Source organism: Bombina bombina, chromosome 1 (genome assembly GCF_027579735.1).
Source record: "Bombina bombina isolate aBomBom1 chromosome 1, aBomBom1.pri, whole genome shotgun sequence".
NCBI classification, from domain to species: Eukaryota; Metazoa; Chordata; class Amphibia; order Anura; family Bombinatoridae; genus Bombina; species Bombina bombina.
The window spans coordinates 248,496,720-248,516,259 of NC_069499.1; the positions used below are offsets into that span (position 1 = coordinate 248,496,720).

Below are 19,540 nucleotides of genomic sequence, written 5' to 3' on the forward strand. Positions count from 1 at the left end.
AAAAATGAGACTGAAATAATGTGGAGACAAAAGCGACGCCCATATTTTTTGGCGCCAAATAAGACGCCCACATTATTTGGCGCCTAAATGCTTTTGGCGCCAAAAATGACGCCACATCCGGAACGCCGACATTTTTGGCGCAAAATAACGTCAAAAATGACGCAACTTCCGGCGACACGTATGACGCCGGAAACGGAAAAGAATTTTTGCGCCAAAAAAGTCCGCGCCAAGAATGACGCAATAAAATGAAGCATTTTCAGCCCCCGCGAGCCTAACAGCCCACAGGGAAAAAAAGTCAAATTTTTGAGGTAAGAAAAAATGATAATTTAAAGCATAATCCCAAATATGAAACTGACTGTCTGGAAATAAGGAAAGTTGAACATTCTGAGTCAAGGCAAATAAATGTTTGAATACATATATTTAGAACTTTATAAATAAAGTGCCCAACCATAGCTTAGAGTGTCACAGAAAATAAGACTTACTTACCCCAGGACACTCATCTACATGTTTGTAGAAAGCCAAACCAGTACTGAAACGAGAATCAGTAGAGGAAATGGTAAATATAAGAGTATATCGTCGATCTGAAAAGGGAGGTAAGAGATGAATCTCTACGACCGATAACAGAGAACCTTATGAAATAGATCCCATAGAAGGAGATCACTGCATTCAATAGGCAATACTCTCTTCACATCCCTCTGACATTCACTGCACGCTGAGAGGAAAACCGGGCTCCAACTTGCTGCGGAGCGCATATCAACGTAGAATCTAGCACAAACTTACTTCACCACCTCCCTTGGAGGCAAAGTTTGTAAAACTGATTTGTGGGTGTGGTGTGGGGTGTATTTATAGGCATTTTAAGGTTTGGGAAACTTTGCCCCTCCTGGTAGGAATGTATATCCCATACGTCACTAGCTCATGGACTCTTGTTAATTACATGAAAGAAACATCTTTTTAAAAGCAGGAGGGGGAGAGAACGGCACACCTGGTCTATCCCATTCCTTAGTAATAATTTCCGAAAACCTCTTAGGGACTGGAAAAACATCAGTGTAAACAGGCACTGCAAAGTACTTGTCCATCTTACACAATTTCTCTGGAACTACAATGGGTTCACAGTCATCCAGAGTCGCTAAAACCTCCCTAAACAATAAGCGAGGTGTTCGAGCTTAAATTTAAACGCTGTCATTTCAGAATCAGACTGAAGCAACGCCTTCCCTGAATCTGAAATGTCACCCACAGATAGAAGCTCTCCTGCCTCAGCTTCTGAGTATTGTGAGGGTATATCGGACACAGGTATTAAAGCGTCAGAAAGCTCTGTATTAGTTCTGGCCCCAGAGCTGTCTCGCTTTCCTTGTAACCCTGGCAGTTTGGAAAATACCTCTGTAAGGGTATTAGTCATAACTGCCGCCATGTCCTGTAAGGTAAAAGAATTAGACGCGCTAGATGTACTTGGCGTCACTTGAGCGGGAGTTATAGGTTCTGACACATGGGGAGAGCTAGATGGCATAATCTCCCTTTTTTCAGTCAGAGAATCCTCTGGAGATAAATCTTTAAGCGCCATAATATGGTCTTTATAGTTTATAGAAATTTCAGTACATTTGGTACACATTCTAAGAGGGGGTTCCACCATGGCTTCCAAACATATTGAACAAGGAGTTTCCTCTATGTCAGACATGTTTAACAGACTAGTAATGAGACAAGCAAGCTTGGAAAACACTTTAATAAAGGTGAAACAGTAATTAAACAAAAACGTTACTGTGCCTTCAAGAGAAAAAAACTAGCACTTAAACTGCAAAACAGTGTAAAAATATAGTAAAGTCTTCGAAATTTTTACAGTGTGTGTAAGGGACTAAAGCAACATTGCACCCATTTGCAAATGGATGATTAACCCCTTAGCCCCCAAACCGGATTCAAAAATGTCAACCACTGATAAAAAAACAGTTGAGCAACTGCCACAGCTCTGCTGAGGCTCCTACCTGCCCTCAAATACAATTTGGTGAAGGAATAAACCCCTTATAATGGTCCTCAGATGCTCAAAGGACTCCTCTAGGGAATCTGGATGTCTCAGTCTGAAATAAAACTGCGCAGCAATAGCGCTAAAATAGGCCCCTCCCACCATGTACTGGATGTCAGAGGGGCCTTAAGAAAATACTCCTAGGAGTATCTGACTAGCCATATGGAAAACTAGGCCCCAAATAAAGATTTATCTCCCTCAGAGAAAAAACGTTCTATTTATGAAAACATGTAAACGTTTTGACACTGAATAATATTAACATGAGTATTACCCTGTTTTGTAAGCATGATCCCAGTCGCTGTTAAATCACTGCATCAGGCTTACCTCAAATACATAAGGCTCTGTCAGCATTTTCTAGAACTTATTTCATCTCTCTAGAAATAAAAATACTGAACATACCTCAAAGCAGGTAATCTGCAGACCGTTCCCCCAACTGAAACTTTCTTCCATACTCTTCAGTTATGTGTGAGAACAGCAATGGACCTTAGTTACAAACCGCTAAGATCATCAACCTCCAGGCAGAATTCTTCATCTAATTTCTGCCTGAGAGTAAAAACAGTACCGTTTAAAAATAACAAACTTTTGATTGAAGATAACACTACACTAAGTCACCACTTATCTCTTGATACTTCCCTTGTCGAGAGTTGCAAGAGAATGACTGGGGGTGGCAGTTAGGGGAGGAGCTATATAGAAAGCTCTGCTGTGGGTGTCCTCTTGCAACTTCCTGTTGGGAAGGAGAATATCCCATAAGTAATGGATGAACCCGTGGACTGGATACACCTTACAAGAGAAAACACACACCTAGACACAGACTTGGTGTCTGATCACAGCACATAGTACAAGGTTTATCAAATTTATTCAGCTCCACCCTTTGCAGGGAATGTGGGACAAGCAAAGTTTTTGCAACAAAAGTAATGTATCATATCGCAAAAGTAAGCAAAATAAACCACAAATGTATATTACAATGTTGTTTCAATTACATTCATTCATTAATTTAAGGCAATTCAATTTTAAAGTGATTGAAAAGTTTAATTATTTACTGCCCAGTATATAAAACTAATGTTAAAAACAGGGGCACTTTAATTCATAAAAATTTTTAAAGACGTTTCATTTGTAAAATAATTACCATTTAGTGATGTTAAACATCGTGCCGTTCCTCTGCCCGAATCTCATGCTTTATTTAGCCGATTGCGTGCCCCAAAAGCTGGATGCCAAATGGGGCATACAACGATTGGATGAAGCTGGATTAGTCATCGATCAGCCAAATATAGTATAAGATGCGGGCGGAGGAACAGTGCAATGTTTACCATCACTAAATGGTAATTATTTTACAAATGAAGCGTCTTTAAAAAAACATAATTTATGTAAGAACTTACCTGATAAATTCATTTCTTTCATATTAGCAAGAGTCCATGAGCTAGTGACGTATGGGATATACATTCCTACCAGGAGGGGCAAAGTTTCCCAAACCTTAAAATGCCTATAAATACACCCCTCACCACACCCACAATTCAGTTTAACGAATAGCCAAGAAGTGGGGTGATAAGAAAAAAGTGCGAAAGCAGATAAAATAAGGAATTGGAATAATTGTGCTTATACAAAAAAAATCATAACCAATACAAAAAAGGGCGGGCCTCATGGACTCTTGCTAATATGAAAGAAATGAATTTATCAGGTAAGTTCTTACATAAATTATGTTTTCTTTCATGTAATTAGCAAGAGTCCATGAGCTAGTGACGTATGGGATAATGACTACCCAAGATGTGGATCTTTCCACGCAAGAGTCACTAGAGAGGGAGGGATAAAATAAAGACAGCCAATTCCTGCTGAAAATAATCCACACCCAAAATAAAGTTTAATGAAAAACAAACAGAAGATTCAAACTGAAACCACTGCCTGAAGTACTTTTCTACCAAAAACTGCTTCAGAAGAAGAAAACACATCAAAATGGTAGAATTTAGTAAAAATATGCAAAGAGGACCAAGTTGCTGCTTTGCAAATCTGATCAACCGAAGCTTCATTTCTAAACGCCCAGGAAGTAGAAACTGACCTAGTAGAATGAGCTGTAATCCTTCGAGGCGGAATTTTACCCGACTCGACATAGACATGATGAAATAAAGATTTCAACCAAGATGCCAAAGAAATGGCAGAAGCTTTCTGGCCTTTTCTAGAACCGGAAAAGATGACAAATAGACTAGAAGTCTTTCGGAAAGACTTAGTAGCTTCAACATAATAATACAAAGCTCCAACAGCATCCAAAAATGCAATGATTTCTCCTTAGAATTCATAGGATTAGGACACAATGAAGGAACCACAATTTCTCTACTAATGTTGTTAGAATTCACAACCTTAGGTAAAAATTTCAAAAGAAGTTTGCAGCACCGCCTTATCCTGATGAAAAATCAGAAAAGGAGACTCAAAAGAAAGAGCAGATAATTCAGAGACTCTTCTGGTACAAGAGATGGCCAAAAGAAACAAAACTTTCCAAAAAAGTAATTTAATGACCACAGAATACATGGGTTCAAAAGGAGGAGCTTGAAGAGCCCCCAGAACCAAATTCAAACTCCAAGGAGGAGAAATTGACTTAAAGACAGGTTTTATACGAACCAAAGCTTGTACAAAACAATGAATATCAGGAAGATTAGCAAACTTTCTGTGAAAAAGAACAGAAAGGGCAGAGATTTGTCCATTCAAGGAACTTGCGGACAAACCGTTATCTAAACCATCCTGAAGAAACTGTAATATTCTCGGTATTCAAAAAGAATGCCAAGAAAAATGATGAGAAAGACACTAAGAAATATAAGTCTTCCAGACTCTATAATATATCTCTCTAGATACAGATTTACGAGCCTGTCACATAGTATTAATCACAGAGTCAGAGAAACCTCTTTGACCAAGAATCAAGCGTTCAAACTCCATACCTTAAAATTTAAGGATTTGAGATCCTGATGGAAGAAAGGACCTTGCGACAGAAAGTCTGGTCTTAACGGAAGAGTCCACAGCTGGCAAGAGGCCATCCGGACAAGATCCGCATACCAAAACCTGTGAAGCCATGCTGGAGCTACCAGCAGGACAAACTAGCATTCCTGTAGAATCTTGGAGAATACTTTTGGAAGAAGAACTAGAGGCGGAAAGATATAGGCAGGATGATACTTCCAAGGAAGTGACAATGCATCCACTGCCTCCGCCCGAGAATCCCGGGATCTGGACAGATACCAGGGAAATTTCTTGTTTAGATGAGAAGCCATCAGATCTATTTCTGGGAGTTCCCACATTTGAACAATCTGAAGAAATACCTCTGGGTGAAGAGACCATTCGCCCGGATGCAACGTTTGGCGACTGAGATAATCCGCTTCCCAATTGTCTATACCTGGGATATGAACCGCAGAGATTAGACAGGAGCTGGATTCCGCCCAAACCAAAATTCGAGATACTTCTTTCATAGCCAGAGGACTGTGAGTCCCTCCTTGATGATTGATGTATGCCACAGTTGTGACATTGTCTATCTGAAAACAAATGAACAACTCTCTCTTCAGAAGAGGCCAAGACTGAAGAGCTCTGAAAATTGCACGGAGTTCCAAATATTGATCGGTAATCTCACCTCCTGAGATTCCCAAACCCCTTGTGCCGTCAGAGACCCCCACACAGCTCCCCAACCTGTAATACTTGCATCTGTTGAGATTATAGTCCAGGTCGGAAGAACAAAGAAGCCCCCTGAACTAAACGATGGTGATCTGTCAACCACGTCAGAGAGTGTCGTATAATCGGTTTAAAGATATTAATTGAGATATCTTTGTGTAATCCCTGCACCATTGGTTCAGCATACAGAGCTGAAGAGGTCGCATGTGAAAACGAGCAAAGGAGATCGCATCCGATGCGGCAGTCCTAAGACCTAAAATTTCCATGCATAAGGCTACCAAAGGGAATGATTGTGACTGAAGGTTTTGACAAGCTGATATCAATGTTAAACTTCTCTTGTCTGACAAGGACAGAGTCAAAGACACTGAATCTATCTGGAAACCTAAAAAGGTTACCCTTGTCTGAGGAATCAATGAACTTTTTGGTAAATTGATCCTCCAACCATGATCTTGAAGAAACATCACAAGTCGATTCGTATGAGATTCTGCGAAAATGTGAAGACTGAGCAAGTACCAAGATATCACCCAAATAAGGAAACACCAAAACCCTGTTTTCTGATTACAGACAGAAGGGCACTGAGAACCTTTGAAAAAATTCTTGGAGCTGATGCTAGGCCAAACGGTAGAGCCACAAAACTGGTAATGCTTGTCTAAAAAGAGAATCTCAGAAACTAAAAGTGATCTGGATGAATCGGAATATGCAGATATGCATCCTGTAAATCTATTGTAGACATATAATGCCCTTGCTAAACAAAAGGCAGGATAGTCCTACAGTTACCATCTTGAATGTTGGTATCCTTACATAACGATTCAATATTGATAGATCCGGAACTGGTCTGAAGGAATTGACCTTCTTTGGTACAACGAAGAGATAGAATAAAACCCTAGCCCCTGTTCCAGAACTGGAACTGGCATAATTACTCCAGCCAACTCTAGATCTGAAACACATTTCAGAAACGCTGAGCCTTAGCTGTGTTTACTGGGACACGGGAAAGAAAAAAATCTCTTTGCAGGAGGCCTTAACTTGAAGCCAATTCTGTACCTTTCTGAAACAATGTTCTGAAACCAGAGATTGTGAACGGAATTGATCCAAATTTCTTTGAAGAAAACGTAATCTGCCCCATACCAGCTGAGCTGTAATGAGGGCCGCACCTTCATGGGTACTTAGGAGCTGGCTTTAGGTTTCTATAAGGCTTGGATATATTCCAAACTGGAAATGGTTTCCAAACTGATACCGCTCCTGAGGATGAAGGATCAGGCTTTTGTTCCTTGTTGTGAGGAAAGGAACGAAAACGATTATTAGACCTAAATTTTCGTTAGATTTTTTATCCTTTGGTAAAAAAGTTCCCTTCCCTCCAGTAACAGTTGAGATAATAGAATCCAACTGAGAACCGAATAATTTATTACCCTGGAAAGAAAGGGAAAGCAAAGTTGACTTAGAAGACATATCAGCATTCCAAGTTTTAAGCCATAAAGCTTTTCTAGCTAAAATAGCTAGAGACATATACCTGACATCAACTCTAATGATATCAAAAGATGGTATCACAAATAAAATTATTAGCATGTTATAGAATAATAATAATGCTATAAAAACATAATTTATGCTTACCTGATAAATTCCTTTCTCCTGTAGTGTAGTCAGTCCACGGGTCATCATTACTTATGGGATATTAACTCCTCCCCAACAGGAAGTGCAAGAGGATCACCCAAGCAGAGCTGCTATATAGCTCCTCCCCTCTACGTCACACCCAGTCATTCGACCAAGAACCAAACGAGAAAGGAGAAACTATAGGGTGCAGTGGTGACTGGAGTATAATTAAAAAATTTAGACCTGCCTTAAAAAACAGGGCGGGCCGTGGACTGACTACACTACAGGAGAAAGGAATTTATCAGGTAAGCATAAATTATGTTTTCTCCTGTTAAGTGTAGTCAGTCCACGGGTCATCATTACTTATGGGATACCAATACCAAAGCTAAGTACACGGATGACGGGAGGGACAGGCAGGATCTCTATATGGAAGGAACCACTGCCTGAAGAACCTTTCTCCCAAAAACAGCCTCCGAAAAAGCAAAAGTGTCAAATTTGTAAAATTTGGAAAAAGTATGAAGAGAAGACCAAGTTGCAGCCTTGCAAATCTGTTCAACAGAAGCCTCGTTCTTAAAGGCCCAAGTGGAAGCCACAGCTCTAGTAGAATGAGCTGTAATCCTTTCAGGAGGTTGCTGTCCAGCAGTCTCATAGGCTAAGCGTATTATGCTACGAAGCCAAAAGGATAGAGAGGTAGCAGATGCTTTTTGACCTCTCCTCTGTCCAGAATAAACGACAAACAGGGAAGAAGTTTGTCGAAAATCTTTAGTTGCCTGTAAATAAAATTTCAGGGCACGGACTACATCTAGATTGTGCAGAAGTCGTTCCTTCTTTGAAGAAGGGTTAGGACACAATGATGGAACAACAATCTCTTGATTGATATTCTTGTTAGTGACTACCTTAGGAAAGAACCCAGGTTTAGTACGCAGAACTACCTTATCTGAATGAAAAATCAGATACGGAGAATCACAATGTAAGGCTGATAATTCAGAGACTCTACGAGCCGAGGAAATAGCCATTAAAAACAGAACTTTCCAAGATAACAGCTTGATATCAATGGAGTGAAGGGGTTCAAACGGAACACCCTGTAAAACGTTAAGAACTAAGTTTAAGCTCCACGGCGGAGCAACAGATTTAAACACAGGCTTAATCCTGGCCAAAGCCTGACAAAAAGCCTGAACGTCTGGAACTTCTGACAGACGCTTGTGTAAAAGGATGGACAGAGCTGAGATCTGTCCCTTTAACGAACTAGCAGATAAACCCTTTTCTAAACCCTCTTGTAGAAAAGACAATATCCTAGGAATCCTAACCTTACTCCATGAGTAACCCTTGGATTCGCACCAGTGTAAGTATTTACGCCATATCTTATGGTAAATTTTCCTGGTAACAGGTTTCCTAGCCTGTATTAAGGTATCAATTACTGGCTCCGAAAATCCACGCTTTGATAAAATTAAGCGTTCAATTTCCATGCAGTCAGCTTCAGAGAAATTAGATTTTGATGTTTGAAAGGACCCTGAATTAGAAGGTCCTGTCTCAGAGGCAGAGACCAAGGTGGACAGGATGACATGTCCACTAGATCTGCATACCAGGTCCTGCGTGGCCACGCAGGCGCTATTAGAATCACTGATGCTTTCTCCTGTTTGATCCTGGCAATCAAACGAGGAAGCATCGGGAAGGGTGGAAACACATAAGCCATCCTGAAGGTCCAAGGTGCTGTCAAGGCATCTATCAGGACCGCTCCCGGGTCCCTGGACCTGGACCCGTAACGAGGAAGCTTGGCATTCCGGCGAGACGCCATGAGATCCATATCTGGTTTGCCCCAACGTCGAAGTATTTGGGCAAAGACCTCCGGATGAAGTTCCCACTCCCCCGGATGAAAAGTCTGGCGACTTAGGAAATCCGCCTCCCAGTTGTCCACTCCTGGGATGTGGATCGCTGACAGGTGGCAAGAGTGAGACTCTGCCCAGCGAATTATCTTTGATACTTCCATCATCGCTAAGGAACTTCTTGTCCCTCCCTGATGGTTGATGTAAGCCACAGTCGTGATGTTGTCCGACTGAAACCTGATAAACCTCAGAGTTGCTAACTGAGGCCAAGCCAGAAGGGCATTGAGAACTGCTCTCAATTCCAGAATGTTTATTGGAAGGAGACTCTCCTCTTGAGTCCATGATCCCTGAGCCTTCAGGGAATTCCAGACAGCGCCCCAACCTAGTAGGCTGGCGTCTGTAGTTACAATTGTCCAGTCCGGCCTGCTGAAGGGCATCCCCCTGGACAGATGTGGCCGAGAAAGCCACCATAGAAGAGAATCTCTGGTCTCCTGATCCAGATTCAGCGTAGGGGACAAATCTGAGTAATCCCCATTCCACTGACTTAGCATGCACAATTGCAGCGGTCTGAGGTGCAGGCGTGCAAAAGGAACTATGTCCATTGCCGCTACCATTAAGCCGATTACCTCCATGCATTGAGCCACTGACGGGTGTTGAATGGAATGAAGGGCACGGCAAGCATTTAGAAGCTTTGTTGACCTGTCCTCTGTCAGGTAAATTTTCATTTCTACAGAATCTATAAGAGTCCCCAAGAAGGGAACTCTTGTGAGTGGTAAGAGAGAACTCTTCTCCTCTTTTACTTTCCACCCATGTGATCTTAGAAATGCCAGTACTAACTCTGTATGAGACTTGGCAGTTTGAAAGCTTGACGCTTGAATCAGAATGTCGTCTAGGTACGGAGCTACCGAAATTCCTCGCGGTCTTAGTACCACCAGAAGAGAGCCCAGAACCTTTGTAAAGATTCTTGGAGCCGTAGCCAACCCGAAGGGAAGAGCTACAAACTGGTAATGCTTGTCTAGGAAGGCAAACCTTAGATACCGGTAATGTTCTCTGTGAATCGGTATGTGAAGATAAGCATCCTTTAAATCCACTGTGGTCATGTACTGACCTCTTTGGATCATGGGTAAGATTGTCCGAATAGTTTCCATCTTGAATGATGGAACTCTGAGGAATTTGTTTAGGATCTTTAAATCCAATATTGGTCTGAAGGTTCCCTCTTTTTTGGGAACCACAAACAGATTTGAGTAAAACCCTTGTCCGTGTTCCGACCGCGGAACTGGATGGATCACTCCCATTAGTAAAAGGTCTTGTACACAGCGTAGAAACGCCTCTTTCTTTATCTGATTTGTTGACAACCTTGAAAGGTGAAATCTCCCTTGTGGGGGAGAAGCTTTGAAGTCCAGAAGATATCCCTGAGATATGATCTCCAACGCCCAGGGATCCTGGACATCTCTTGCCCAAGCCTGGGCAAAGAGAGAGAGTTTGCCCCCCACCAGATCCGTTACCGGATCGGGGGCCCTCACTTCATGCTGTCTTAGGGGCAGCAGCAGGCTTTCTGGCCTGTTTGCCCTTGTTCCAGGCCTGGTTAGGTTTCCAGCCTTGTCTGTAGCGAGCAACAGCTCCTTCCTGTTTTGGAGCAGAGGAAGTTGAAGCTGCTCCTGCCTTGAAATTACGAAAGGCACGAAAATTAGACTGTCTAGCCCTGGGTTTGGCTCTGTCTTGAGGCAGGGCATGGCCTTTACCTCCCGTAATATCAGCGATAATTTCTTTCAAACCGGGCCCGAATAAAGTCTGCCCCTTGAAAGGTATGTTAAGTAGTTTCGATTTAGAAGTTACATCAGCTGACCAGGATTTTAGCCACAGCGCTCTGTGTGCCTGAATGGCGAATCCGGAATTCTTAGCCGTAAGTTTAGTTAAATGTACTACGGCATCAGAAATAAATAAATGAATTAGCTAGCTTAAGGGTTTTAAGCTTAAGTGAAATCTCATCTAATGTCGCTGAGTCAAGGGTGTCTTCCAGAGACTCAAACCAAAATGCTGCCGCAGCCGTGATAGGCGCAATGCATGCAAGGGGTTGTAATATAAAACCTTGTTGAACAAACATTTTCTTAAGGTAACCCTCTAACTTTTTATCCATTGGATCTGAAAAGGCACAGCTATCCTCCACCGGGATAGTGGTACGCTTAGCTAAAGTAGAAACTGCTCCCTCCACCTTAGGGACCGTTTGCCATCAGTCCCGTGTGGTGGCGTCTATTGGAAACATTTTTCTGAATATAGGAGGGGGTGAGAAAGGCACACCGGGTCTGTGCCACTCCTTAGTAATAATTTCAGTAAGTCTCTTAGGTATAGGAAAAACGTCAGTACTCGTCGGTACCGCAAAATATTTATCCAACCTACACATTTTCTCTGGGATTGCAACTGTGTTACAATCATTCAGAGCCGCTAACACCTCCCCTAGCAATACACGGAGGTTTTCCAGCTTAAACTTAAAATTTGAAATGTCTGAATCCAATTTATTTGGATCAGATCCGTCACCCGCAGAATGAAGCTCTCCGTCCTCATGCTCTGCAAATTGTGACGCAGTATCAGACATGGCCCTAGCATTATCAGTATACTCTGTTCTCATCCCAGAGTGATCTCGTTTACCTCTAAGTTCTGGCAATTTAGACAAAACTTCAGTCATAACATTAGCCATGTCTTGTAAAGTGATTTGTAATGGCTGCCCTGATGTACTTGGCGTTACAATATTACGCACCTCCTGAGCGGGAGATGCAGGTACTGACACGTGAGGCAAGTTAGTCGGCATAACTTCCCCCTCGTTGTCTGGTGAATGTTGCTTAACATGTACAGATTGACTATTATTTAAAGTAGCATCAATGCAATTAGTACATAAATTTCTATTGGGCTCCACCTTGGCTTTTGAACATATTGCACAAAGAGTTTCCTCTGTGTCAGACATGTTTAAACAAACTGGCAATTAGACTAGCAAGCTTGGAAATACTTTTCAACTAAATTTACAAGCAATATGTAAAAACGTTACTGTGCCTTTAAGAAGCACACAAAAAACTGACACAGTTGAATAAAAATGAACCGGATTAGTTATATAAACCAATTTTAGCAAAGGATTGCACACATTAGCAATGGATGATTAACCCTTAATATCAGAAAAAAACGTATAACAATTGACAATATAAGCGTTTTTATCACAGTCAAGCACAGTCTCACAGGTCTGCTGTGAGTGATTACCTCCCTCAAAACTAGTTTTGAAGACCCCTGAGCTCTGTGGAGACGTCCTGGATCATGCAGGGAGAAAAAGACAGACTGTGACTGAATTTCTGATGCGTAGTAAAAGCGCCAAAATAGGCCCCTCCCACTCACACTACAACAGTGAGGGAAGCACAGTAAACTGTTTTAATTTAAAACAAAACGACAGCCATGTGGAAAATAAAGCCCAAAACAATTTTCACCAAGTACCTCAGATAATTAAACGATTTAACATGCCAGTAAACGTTTAAAATCTAATATATGAAATGTCATTAAAAAGCCTGCTGCTAGTCGCTCACACTGCAAGTTAGGCTAAAAGTTATATGCATAGAGTATTTTCCCAGTGAAGTGCCATTCCCCAGAAATACTTAAGTGTAAACATATATACATGTCAGCCTGATACCAGTTGCTACTACTGCATTTAAGGCTGTACTTACATTATATCGGTATTAGCAGTATTTTCAAAGTCAATTCCATTCCTTAGAAAATAATATACTGCAACATACCTCTTTGCAGGTGAACCTGCCCGCTGTCCCCTGATCTGAAGTTACCTTACTCCTCAGAATGGCCGAGAACAGCAAACGGATCTTAGTTACGTCCGCTAAGATCATATACAAAAACTCAGGTAGATTCTTCTTCAAATTCTGCCTGAGAAGGAAACAACACACTCCGGTGTCGTTTAAAATAACAAACTTTTGATTGAAGATATAAAAAACTAAGTTTAATCACCACAGTCCTCTCACACATCCTATCTATTAGTTGGGTGCAAGAGAATGACTGGGTGTGACGTAGAGGGGAGGAGCTATATAGCAGCTCTGCTTGGGTGATCCTCTTGCACTTCCTGTTGGGGAGGAGTTAATATCCCATAAGTAATGATGACCCGTGGACTGACTACACTTAACAGGAGAAATTATGATTTGTTACTTGTTGCGCTAAAGCTTCTAACCAAAAAGTTGAAGCTGCAGCAACATCCGCTAAAAATATAGCAGGTCTAAGAAGATTACCTGAACATAAGTAAGCTTTTCTTAGAAAGGATTCAATTTTCCTATCTAAAGGATCCTTAAATGAAATACTATCTGCCGTATAGTACGTTTAGCAGGAGTAGAGACAGCCCCATTAACCTTAGGGATTTTGTCCCAAAAAACTCTAATCTGTCAGATGGCACAGGATATAATTGCTTAAACGTTTTAGAAGGAGTAAATGAATTACCCAAATTATTCCATTCCCTGGAAATTACTTCAGAAATAGCATCAGGGAGAGAAACACTTCTGGAATAACTACAGGAGATTTAAAAACCTTATTTAAACGTTTAGATTTAGTATCAAGAGGACCAGAATCCTCTATTTCTAATGCAATTAATACTTCTTTAAGTAAAGAACGAATAAATTCCATCTTGAACAAATACAAAGATTTATCAGCATCAACCTCTGAGACAGAAACCTCTGAACCAGAAGAACCATTATCAGTATCAGAATGATGATGTTCATTTAAAAATTCATCTGAAAAAAGAGAAGTTTTAAAAGACTTTTATGTATACTAGAAGGAGAAATAACAGACATAGCCTTCTTAATGGATTTAAAAAATAAAATCTCTTATGTTATCAGGAACACTCTGAAAATTAGATGTTGACGGAACAGCAACAGGTGATTTAACAGTACTAAAGGAAATTTTATCTGCATTAATAAGTTTGTCATGACATGCAATACAAACAACAGCTGGAGAAACAGATACCAAAAGTTTAGAGCAGATACACTTAGCTTGGTAGCTCCAGCACCGGGCAGCGATTTTCCTGAAGTATCTTCTGACTCAGTTGCAACGTGGAACATCTTGCAATATGTAATAGAAAAAACAACATATAAAGCAAAATTGATCAAATTCCTTAAATGACAGTTTCAGAATTGGGAAAAAAAATGCCAGTGAACAAGCTTCTAGCAACCAGAAGCAATAAATAATGAGACTTAAATAATGTGGAGACAAAAATGACGCCCATATTTTTTAGCGCCAAATAAGACGCCCACATTATTTGGCGCCTAAATGCTTTTGGCGCCAAAAATGACGCCACATCCGGAACGCCGACACTTTTGACGCAAAAAAGTCAAAAAATGACGCAACTTCCGGCGACACGTATGACGCCGGAAACAGAAAAAAAAATTTGCGCCAAAAAAGTCCGCGCCAAGAATGACGCAATAAAATGAAGCATTTTCAGCCCCCGCGAGCCTAACAGCCCACAGGGAAAAAGTTAAATTTTTTAAGGTAAGAAAAAATTATTGATTCAAATGCATTATCCCAAATATGAAACTGACTGTCTGAAATAAGGAATGTTGAACATCCTGAGTCAAGGCAAATAAATGTTTGAATACATATATTTAGAACTTTATAAAAAAGTGCCTAACCATAGCTTAGAGTGTCACAGAAAATAAGCTTACTTACTTACCCCAGGACACTCATCTACATGTTGTAGAAAGCCAAACCAGTACTGAAACGAAAATCAGCAGAGGTAATGGTATATATATAAGAGTATATAGTCGATCTGAAAAGGGAGGTAAGAGATGAATCTCTACGACCGATAACTGAGAACCTATGAAATAGACCCCGTAGAAGGAGATCATTGCATTCAAATAGGCAATACTCTCCTCACATCCCTCTGACATTCACTGCACGCTGAGAGGAAAACCGGGCTCCAACCTGCTGCGGAGCGCATATCAACGTAGAATCTAGCACAAACTTACTTCACCACCTCCATAGGAGGCAAAGTTTGTAAAACTGAATTGTGGGTGTGGTGAGGGGTGTATTTATAGGCATTTTAAGGTTTGGGAAACTTTGCCCCTCCTGGTAGGAATGTATATCCCATACGTCACTAGCTCATGGACTCTTGCTAATTACATGAAAGAAATGTAATGAATTAAAGTGCACCTGTTTTTAAGATTAATTTTATATACTGGGCAGTAAATTATTACATTTTACAATCAGTCAGAAGTGCTAGTTATGCAGCTGGGTTGTGCTTTGAGTTGCAGGGTTGCTTGTCTTAAAAAAATGACATGACCAAATTTGTTAGAGCATTTAATTTTTTACTAAAAAGGCCCTTTAAGCCTTTGAGCAGCACAGTTCCTGGAATCTATCCCTGCATGCAACAGATAAAGGAGAGCACCTTATTGCACGAAAGAAAAAAGGTATGGTTTGGAGCAAGCAGTGGAGGAAAACAGCCAATGAGAAGTACAGATAAGTAAGGCCAAAAGTAGTGTTCAAAAATCCTATATACAAACTTTACTCCTTTTCAAGATCTGTAATAATATTTACTAAAACAATTTTCTCCTTCTGAACAGACTTGCATAGTTGAATATTACTTCAATTTTTTTTGCTTATTTCAAGGGTTGCTGACATCTCAGAGCTACTTGGGATTACTGTGAAGCGTAGGCATGGTACCATAAAAGTCCATTATCCTAAGCAGTTTCAGATTGGGAACAAATCCTGAAATGCTCAAACCTCCATATGAAGATTATGAAAGTCACCCAGTAAGCTTCAAGAGCAGAAGTTTTAAAACACTTTCCAATTTACTTCCATAATAAAATTTTGCAGTCTTTTTATATTCACACTTTCTGGTAACAAACTCCTATTTAACATGTGCACAAGCTCAAAGGGTATACGTATACTAGTCTATGATTGGCTGATGCCTGTCACAGGGGGCCAGAAAGTAGGTGTTATTGCAATGCCTTTTTATTATGCACTTGTTAATTATGCAATTGTACTGTATTTTGTGGTCCTTAAATACTTTGGCTTTAAAATTAAGTACTCTTAAAGTTACTCCATCATTAAAATACATTTTCTATTGTTTGTGCTGTTGGTCTTTTTTTTTTTTTTTTTTTAATATATTCTAGTCTTCAATACCAGAAAAGGATGAGATTGTTCTTCACAAATTAATTCAGATTATCAAAGTTTCCTACCTGGCTCTCCATTGTAACGGATGTTCTGGAACTCTGCGTAGAACACTGCCTTCTCCAGCATTCCCAGGAAGATCACTGCGCCCACCCAAAACTGGATGCGGAGCAGGTCTCTCCAATAACAAGCTGACCAGGCCAGCCACAAAACTCCAAACAGGACATATATAATGCACATCACCATGAAGAACTGCAGAGAACAATACAAATAAAAGAAATTGTACATAAATCACTTAAAATGCCATTATAGTCTAAAAATAGCTCTAATTTGCAATTATAAGAATATCGACCCTTTAATGCTATTTGTTTAAACCCTGCCGTTGGATCAGCGGCACTTTCCATAGCATTAAAGGGTTACTAGTCTTAATTTACATGTTCTAATAAATTGGAGCATGTAATTTTTTTTAGTAGAATGGCCCTTTCACATTTTAATTTCTACTATGTTTTTTTACATTAAGCAAAAACAAGACACTTATTTTTTTATGCTGACTGCATACCACTAGGTTTCAACAAACTTGTTTCTTGAGAACAAGCTAGCAATGCTAAAAATATGTTGCTCTTTCATATAATTTTGGTTGCTATTTAAAAAAGTAAGGTCTCCACTTACAACCATACGTGGATAGTCCGCCAGCGAAAGGTATTGATACGGGCTATGTATTTCCACAATCACTGAAAGAAAGGAGAACCATAAACACTAAAGTGTAAAGTTTGCTTTTCCATGGAATTACATGAATATTTTACACCAAAACAGCCCATTGTAATGTAATTTGACATATACAACCATGTACAGGTACAATTCCCAAACCTTTAGTTTGCATGTATAAGCTGTATATGACATGTAAATAGCGCCTAAATGACATAAGATATTGTTTTTTTTATACTTGATCCATCCCCTCTCCAAAACGGTCCCATTTTAAAGATGCAAATATTCTAAAATCCACACTTCCAAAATAAAAATCTTTTCCGGTTCCAAGCAGTTTGGATAAAGGATTTCCTATCTGTAATATTTTTTTCAGAAGGTTAGACTTGCCCTTAGGAGCATCTCCTAAAATATTCCCTTCACGCCCTGAACAGTTTTGTTTAAAAGCAAAATCATATTAGCTAGAAAAGTAGGTCAACATCATATTTTGTAATCAAGAAAATAACAGAACTGTCAAACTCAAATGACAGAGAAGAACAAAAACTAAATAAAAAAAATCGCAAGCTTTTAAGCAATAAATATAATTGTATAATGTGTTTTATTTGTTACCAAGAGCTACACATATACAACACATCCTTGTTTTTAAACCATCATATGACTACTCAAACTTCAGCACTAAAACTCATTTATAAAAGCTGGTGGGAATTCTTGGCAGAACAAAAAAAAATTAGGAGCTCTACAAGAAAAAATGTGAATACAATCAACAGTCCAATTGATGTGAACCATTGTATGGCAAAATCATGAGAAAAAAACAGGTCAGGAAATACAAAAGAGGAATTCAGTTTTGAACTTGCGGCAAATAGGTTTCTTTGACAGAAGCCAGTTTACCAACCCAGACAAATGATAGCAATACCAACATGTTATGTTCTTATGGAAGAACAAACAATCCATGAACTACAAAATGTATCATGATGGGCTTTAAGGTATAGGAAAGTCAAAATTAAATTTGCATGATTCAGATAAAGCGTGTTATTTTAAGACACTTTTTAAATTCACTTCTATTTTCAAATATACTTTGTTCTCTTGGTATCCCCTGTTGAAAAAATATGTACATGTCCTACACTAGCGGGAGCTAGATGGTGATTGGTGCCTGCAAACATTTATCTCTTGTGATTGGCTGACTGGGTGTGTTTAGCCAGCTCTCAGTAGTGCATTGCTCCTCCTTCAGCAAAGGATTTAAAGGGAATGAAGATGATTTGATAATGGAAGTTAATTGGAAAGGTATTTAAAATAGTATGTTCTTTCTGAAACCTGAAAGAAAAATAATTCTATTTCATATCCCTTTAAATAACCTTCTGTCAATATTGTGTTTGTTAGAAGTAGTAACATTTTCTATCTTTAACAAAAACAAAATTTATGCTTACCTGATAAATTCATTTCTCCTGTAGTGTGGTCAGTCCACGGGTCATCATTACTTCTGGGATATTATCTCCTCCCCTACAGGAAGTGCAAGAGGATTCACCCAGCAGAGCTGCTATATAGCTCCTCCCCTCTACGTCACCTCCAGTCATTCGACCAAAGGACCAACGAGAAAGGAGAAGCCCAAGGGTGTAGTGGTGACTGGAGTATAATCCAAAAATTTTTTTAGCCTGCCATAAAAAACAGGGCGGGCCGTGGACTGAACACACTACAGGAGAAATGAATTTATCAGGTAAGCATAAATTTTGTTTTCTCCTGTTAAGTGTGGTCAGTCCACAGGTCATCATTACTTCTGGGATACCAATACCAAAGCAAAAGTACACGGATGACGGGAGGGACAGGCAGGCTCTTTATACGGAAGGAACCACTGCCTGAAGAACCTTTCTCCCAAAAACAGCCTCCGAAGAAGCAAAAGTGTCAAAGAGTGTGAAGAGAAGACCAAGTTGCAGCCTTGCAAATCTGTTCAACAGAAGCCTCATTCTTAAAGGCCCAAGTGGAAGCCACAGCTCTAGTAGAATGTAATTCTTTCAGGAGGCTGCTGTCCAGCAGTCTCATAGGCTAATCGTATTATGCTACGAAGCCAAAAAGAGAGAGAGGTAGCCGAAGCTTTTTGACCTCTCCTCTGGCCAGAATAAACGACAAACAGGGAAGACGTTTGACGAAACTCCTTAGTTGCCTGTAGATAAAATTTCAGGGCACGGACTACATCTAGATTGTGTAGCAGACGTTCCTTCTTCGAGGAAGGATTAGGACACAAAGATGGAACAACAATCTCTTGATTGATATTCCTGTTAGTGACCACCTTAGGTAGGAACCCAGGTTTAGTACGCAGAACTACCTTGTCTGAATGAAAAATCAGATAAGGAGAATCACAATGTAAGGCAGATAACTCAGAGACTCTTCGAGCCGAGGAAATAGCCATTAAAAATAGAACTTTCCAAGATAACAACTTGATATCAATGGAATGAAGGGGTTCAAACGGAACACCCTGTAAAACATTAAGAACTAAGTTCAAACTCCATGGCGGAGCAACAGTTTTAAACACAGGCTTGATCCTAGCTAAAGCCTGACAAAAAGCTTGAACGTCCGGAACTTCTGACAGACGTTTGTGTAAAAGAATGGACAGAGCTGAAATCTGTCCCTTTAAAGAACTAGCGGATAA

At 40.1% G+C, this 19,540-nt stretch overlaps 1 protein-coding gene across 2 annotated transcripts in view; it reads right to left on the minus strand.

Moving 5' to 3' along the window:
* Window positions 1-19,540, minus strand: part of TMEM87A (transmembrane protein 87A) — a 244,168-nt gene that overhangs the window by 122,084 nt on the left and 102,544 nt on the right. For both annotated transcript variants that reach the window (XM_053697919.1, XM_053697918.1), the window contains exons 8-9: window positions 16,867-16,928; window positions 16,266-16,449 (exon numbers count right to left, since the gene is read on the minus strand). In XM_053697919.1, the coding sequence (XP_053553894.1) occupies window positions 16,266-16,449; window positions 16,867-16,928 (246 nt within the window). The remainder of the gene's footprint in view (window positions 1-16,265; window positions 16,450-16,866; window positions 16,929-19,540) is intronic.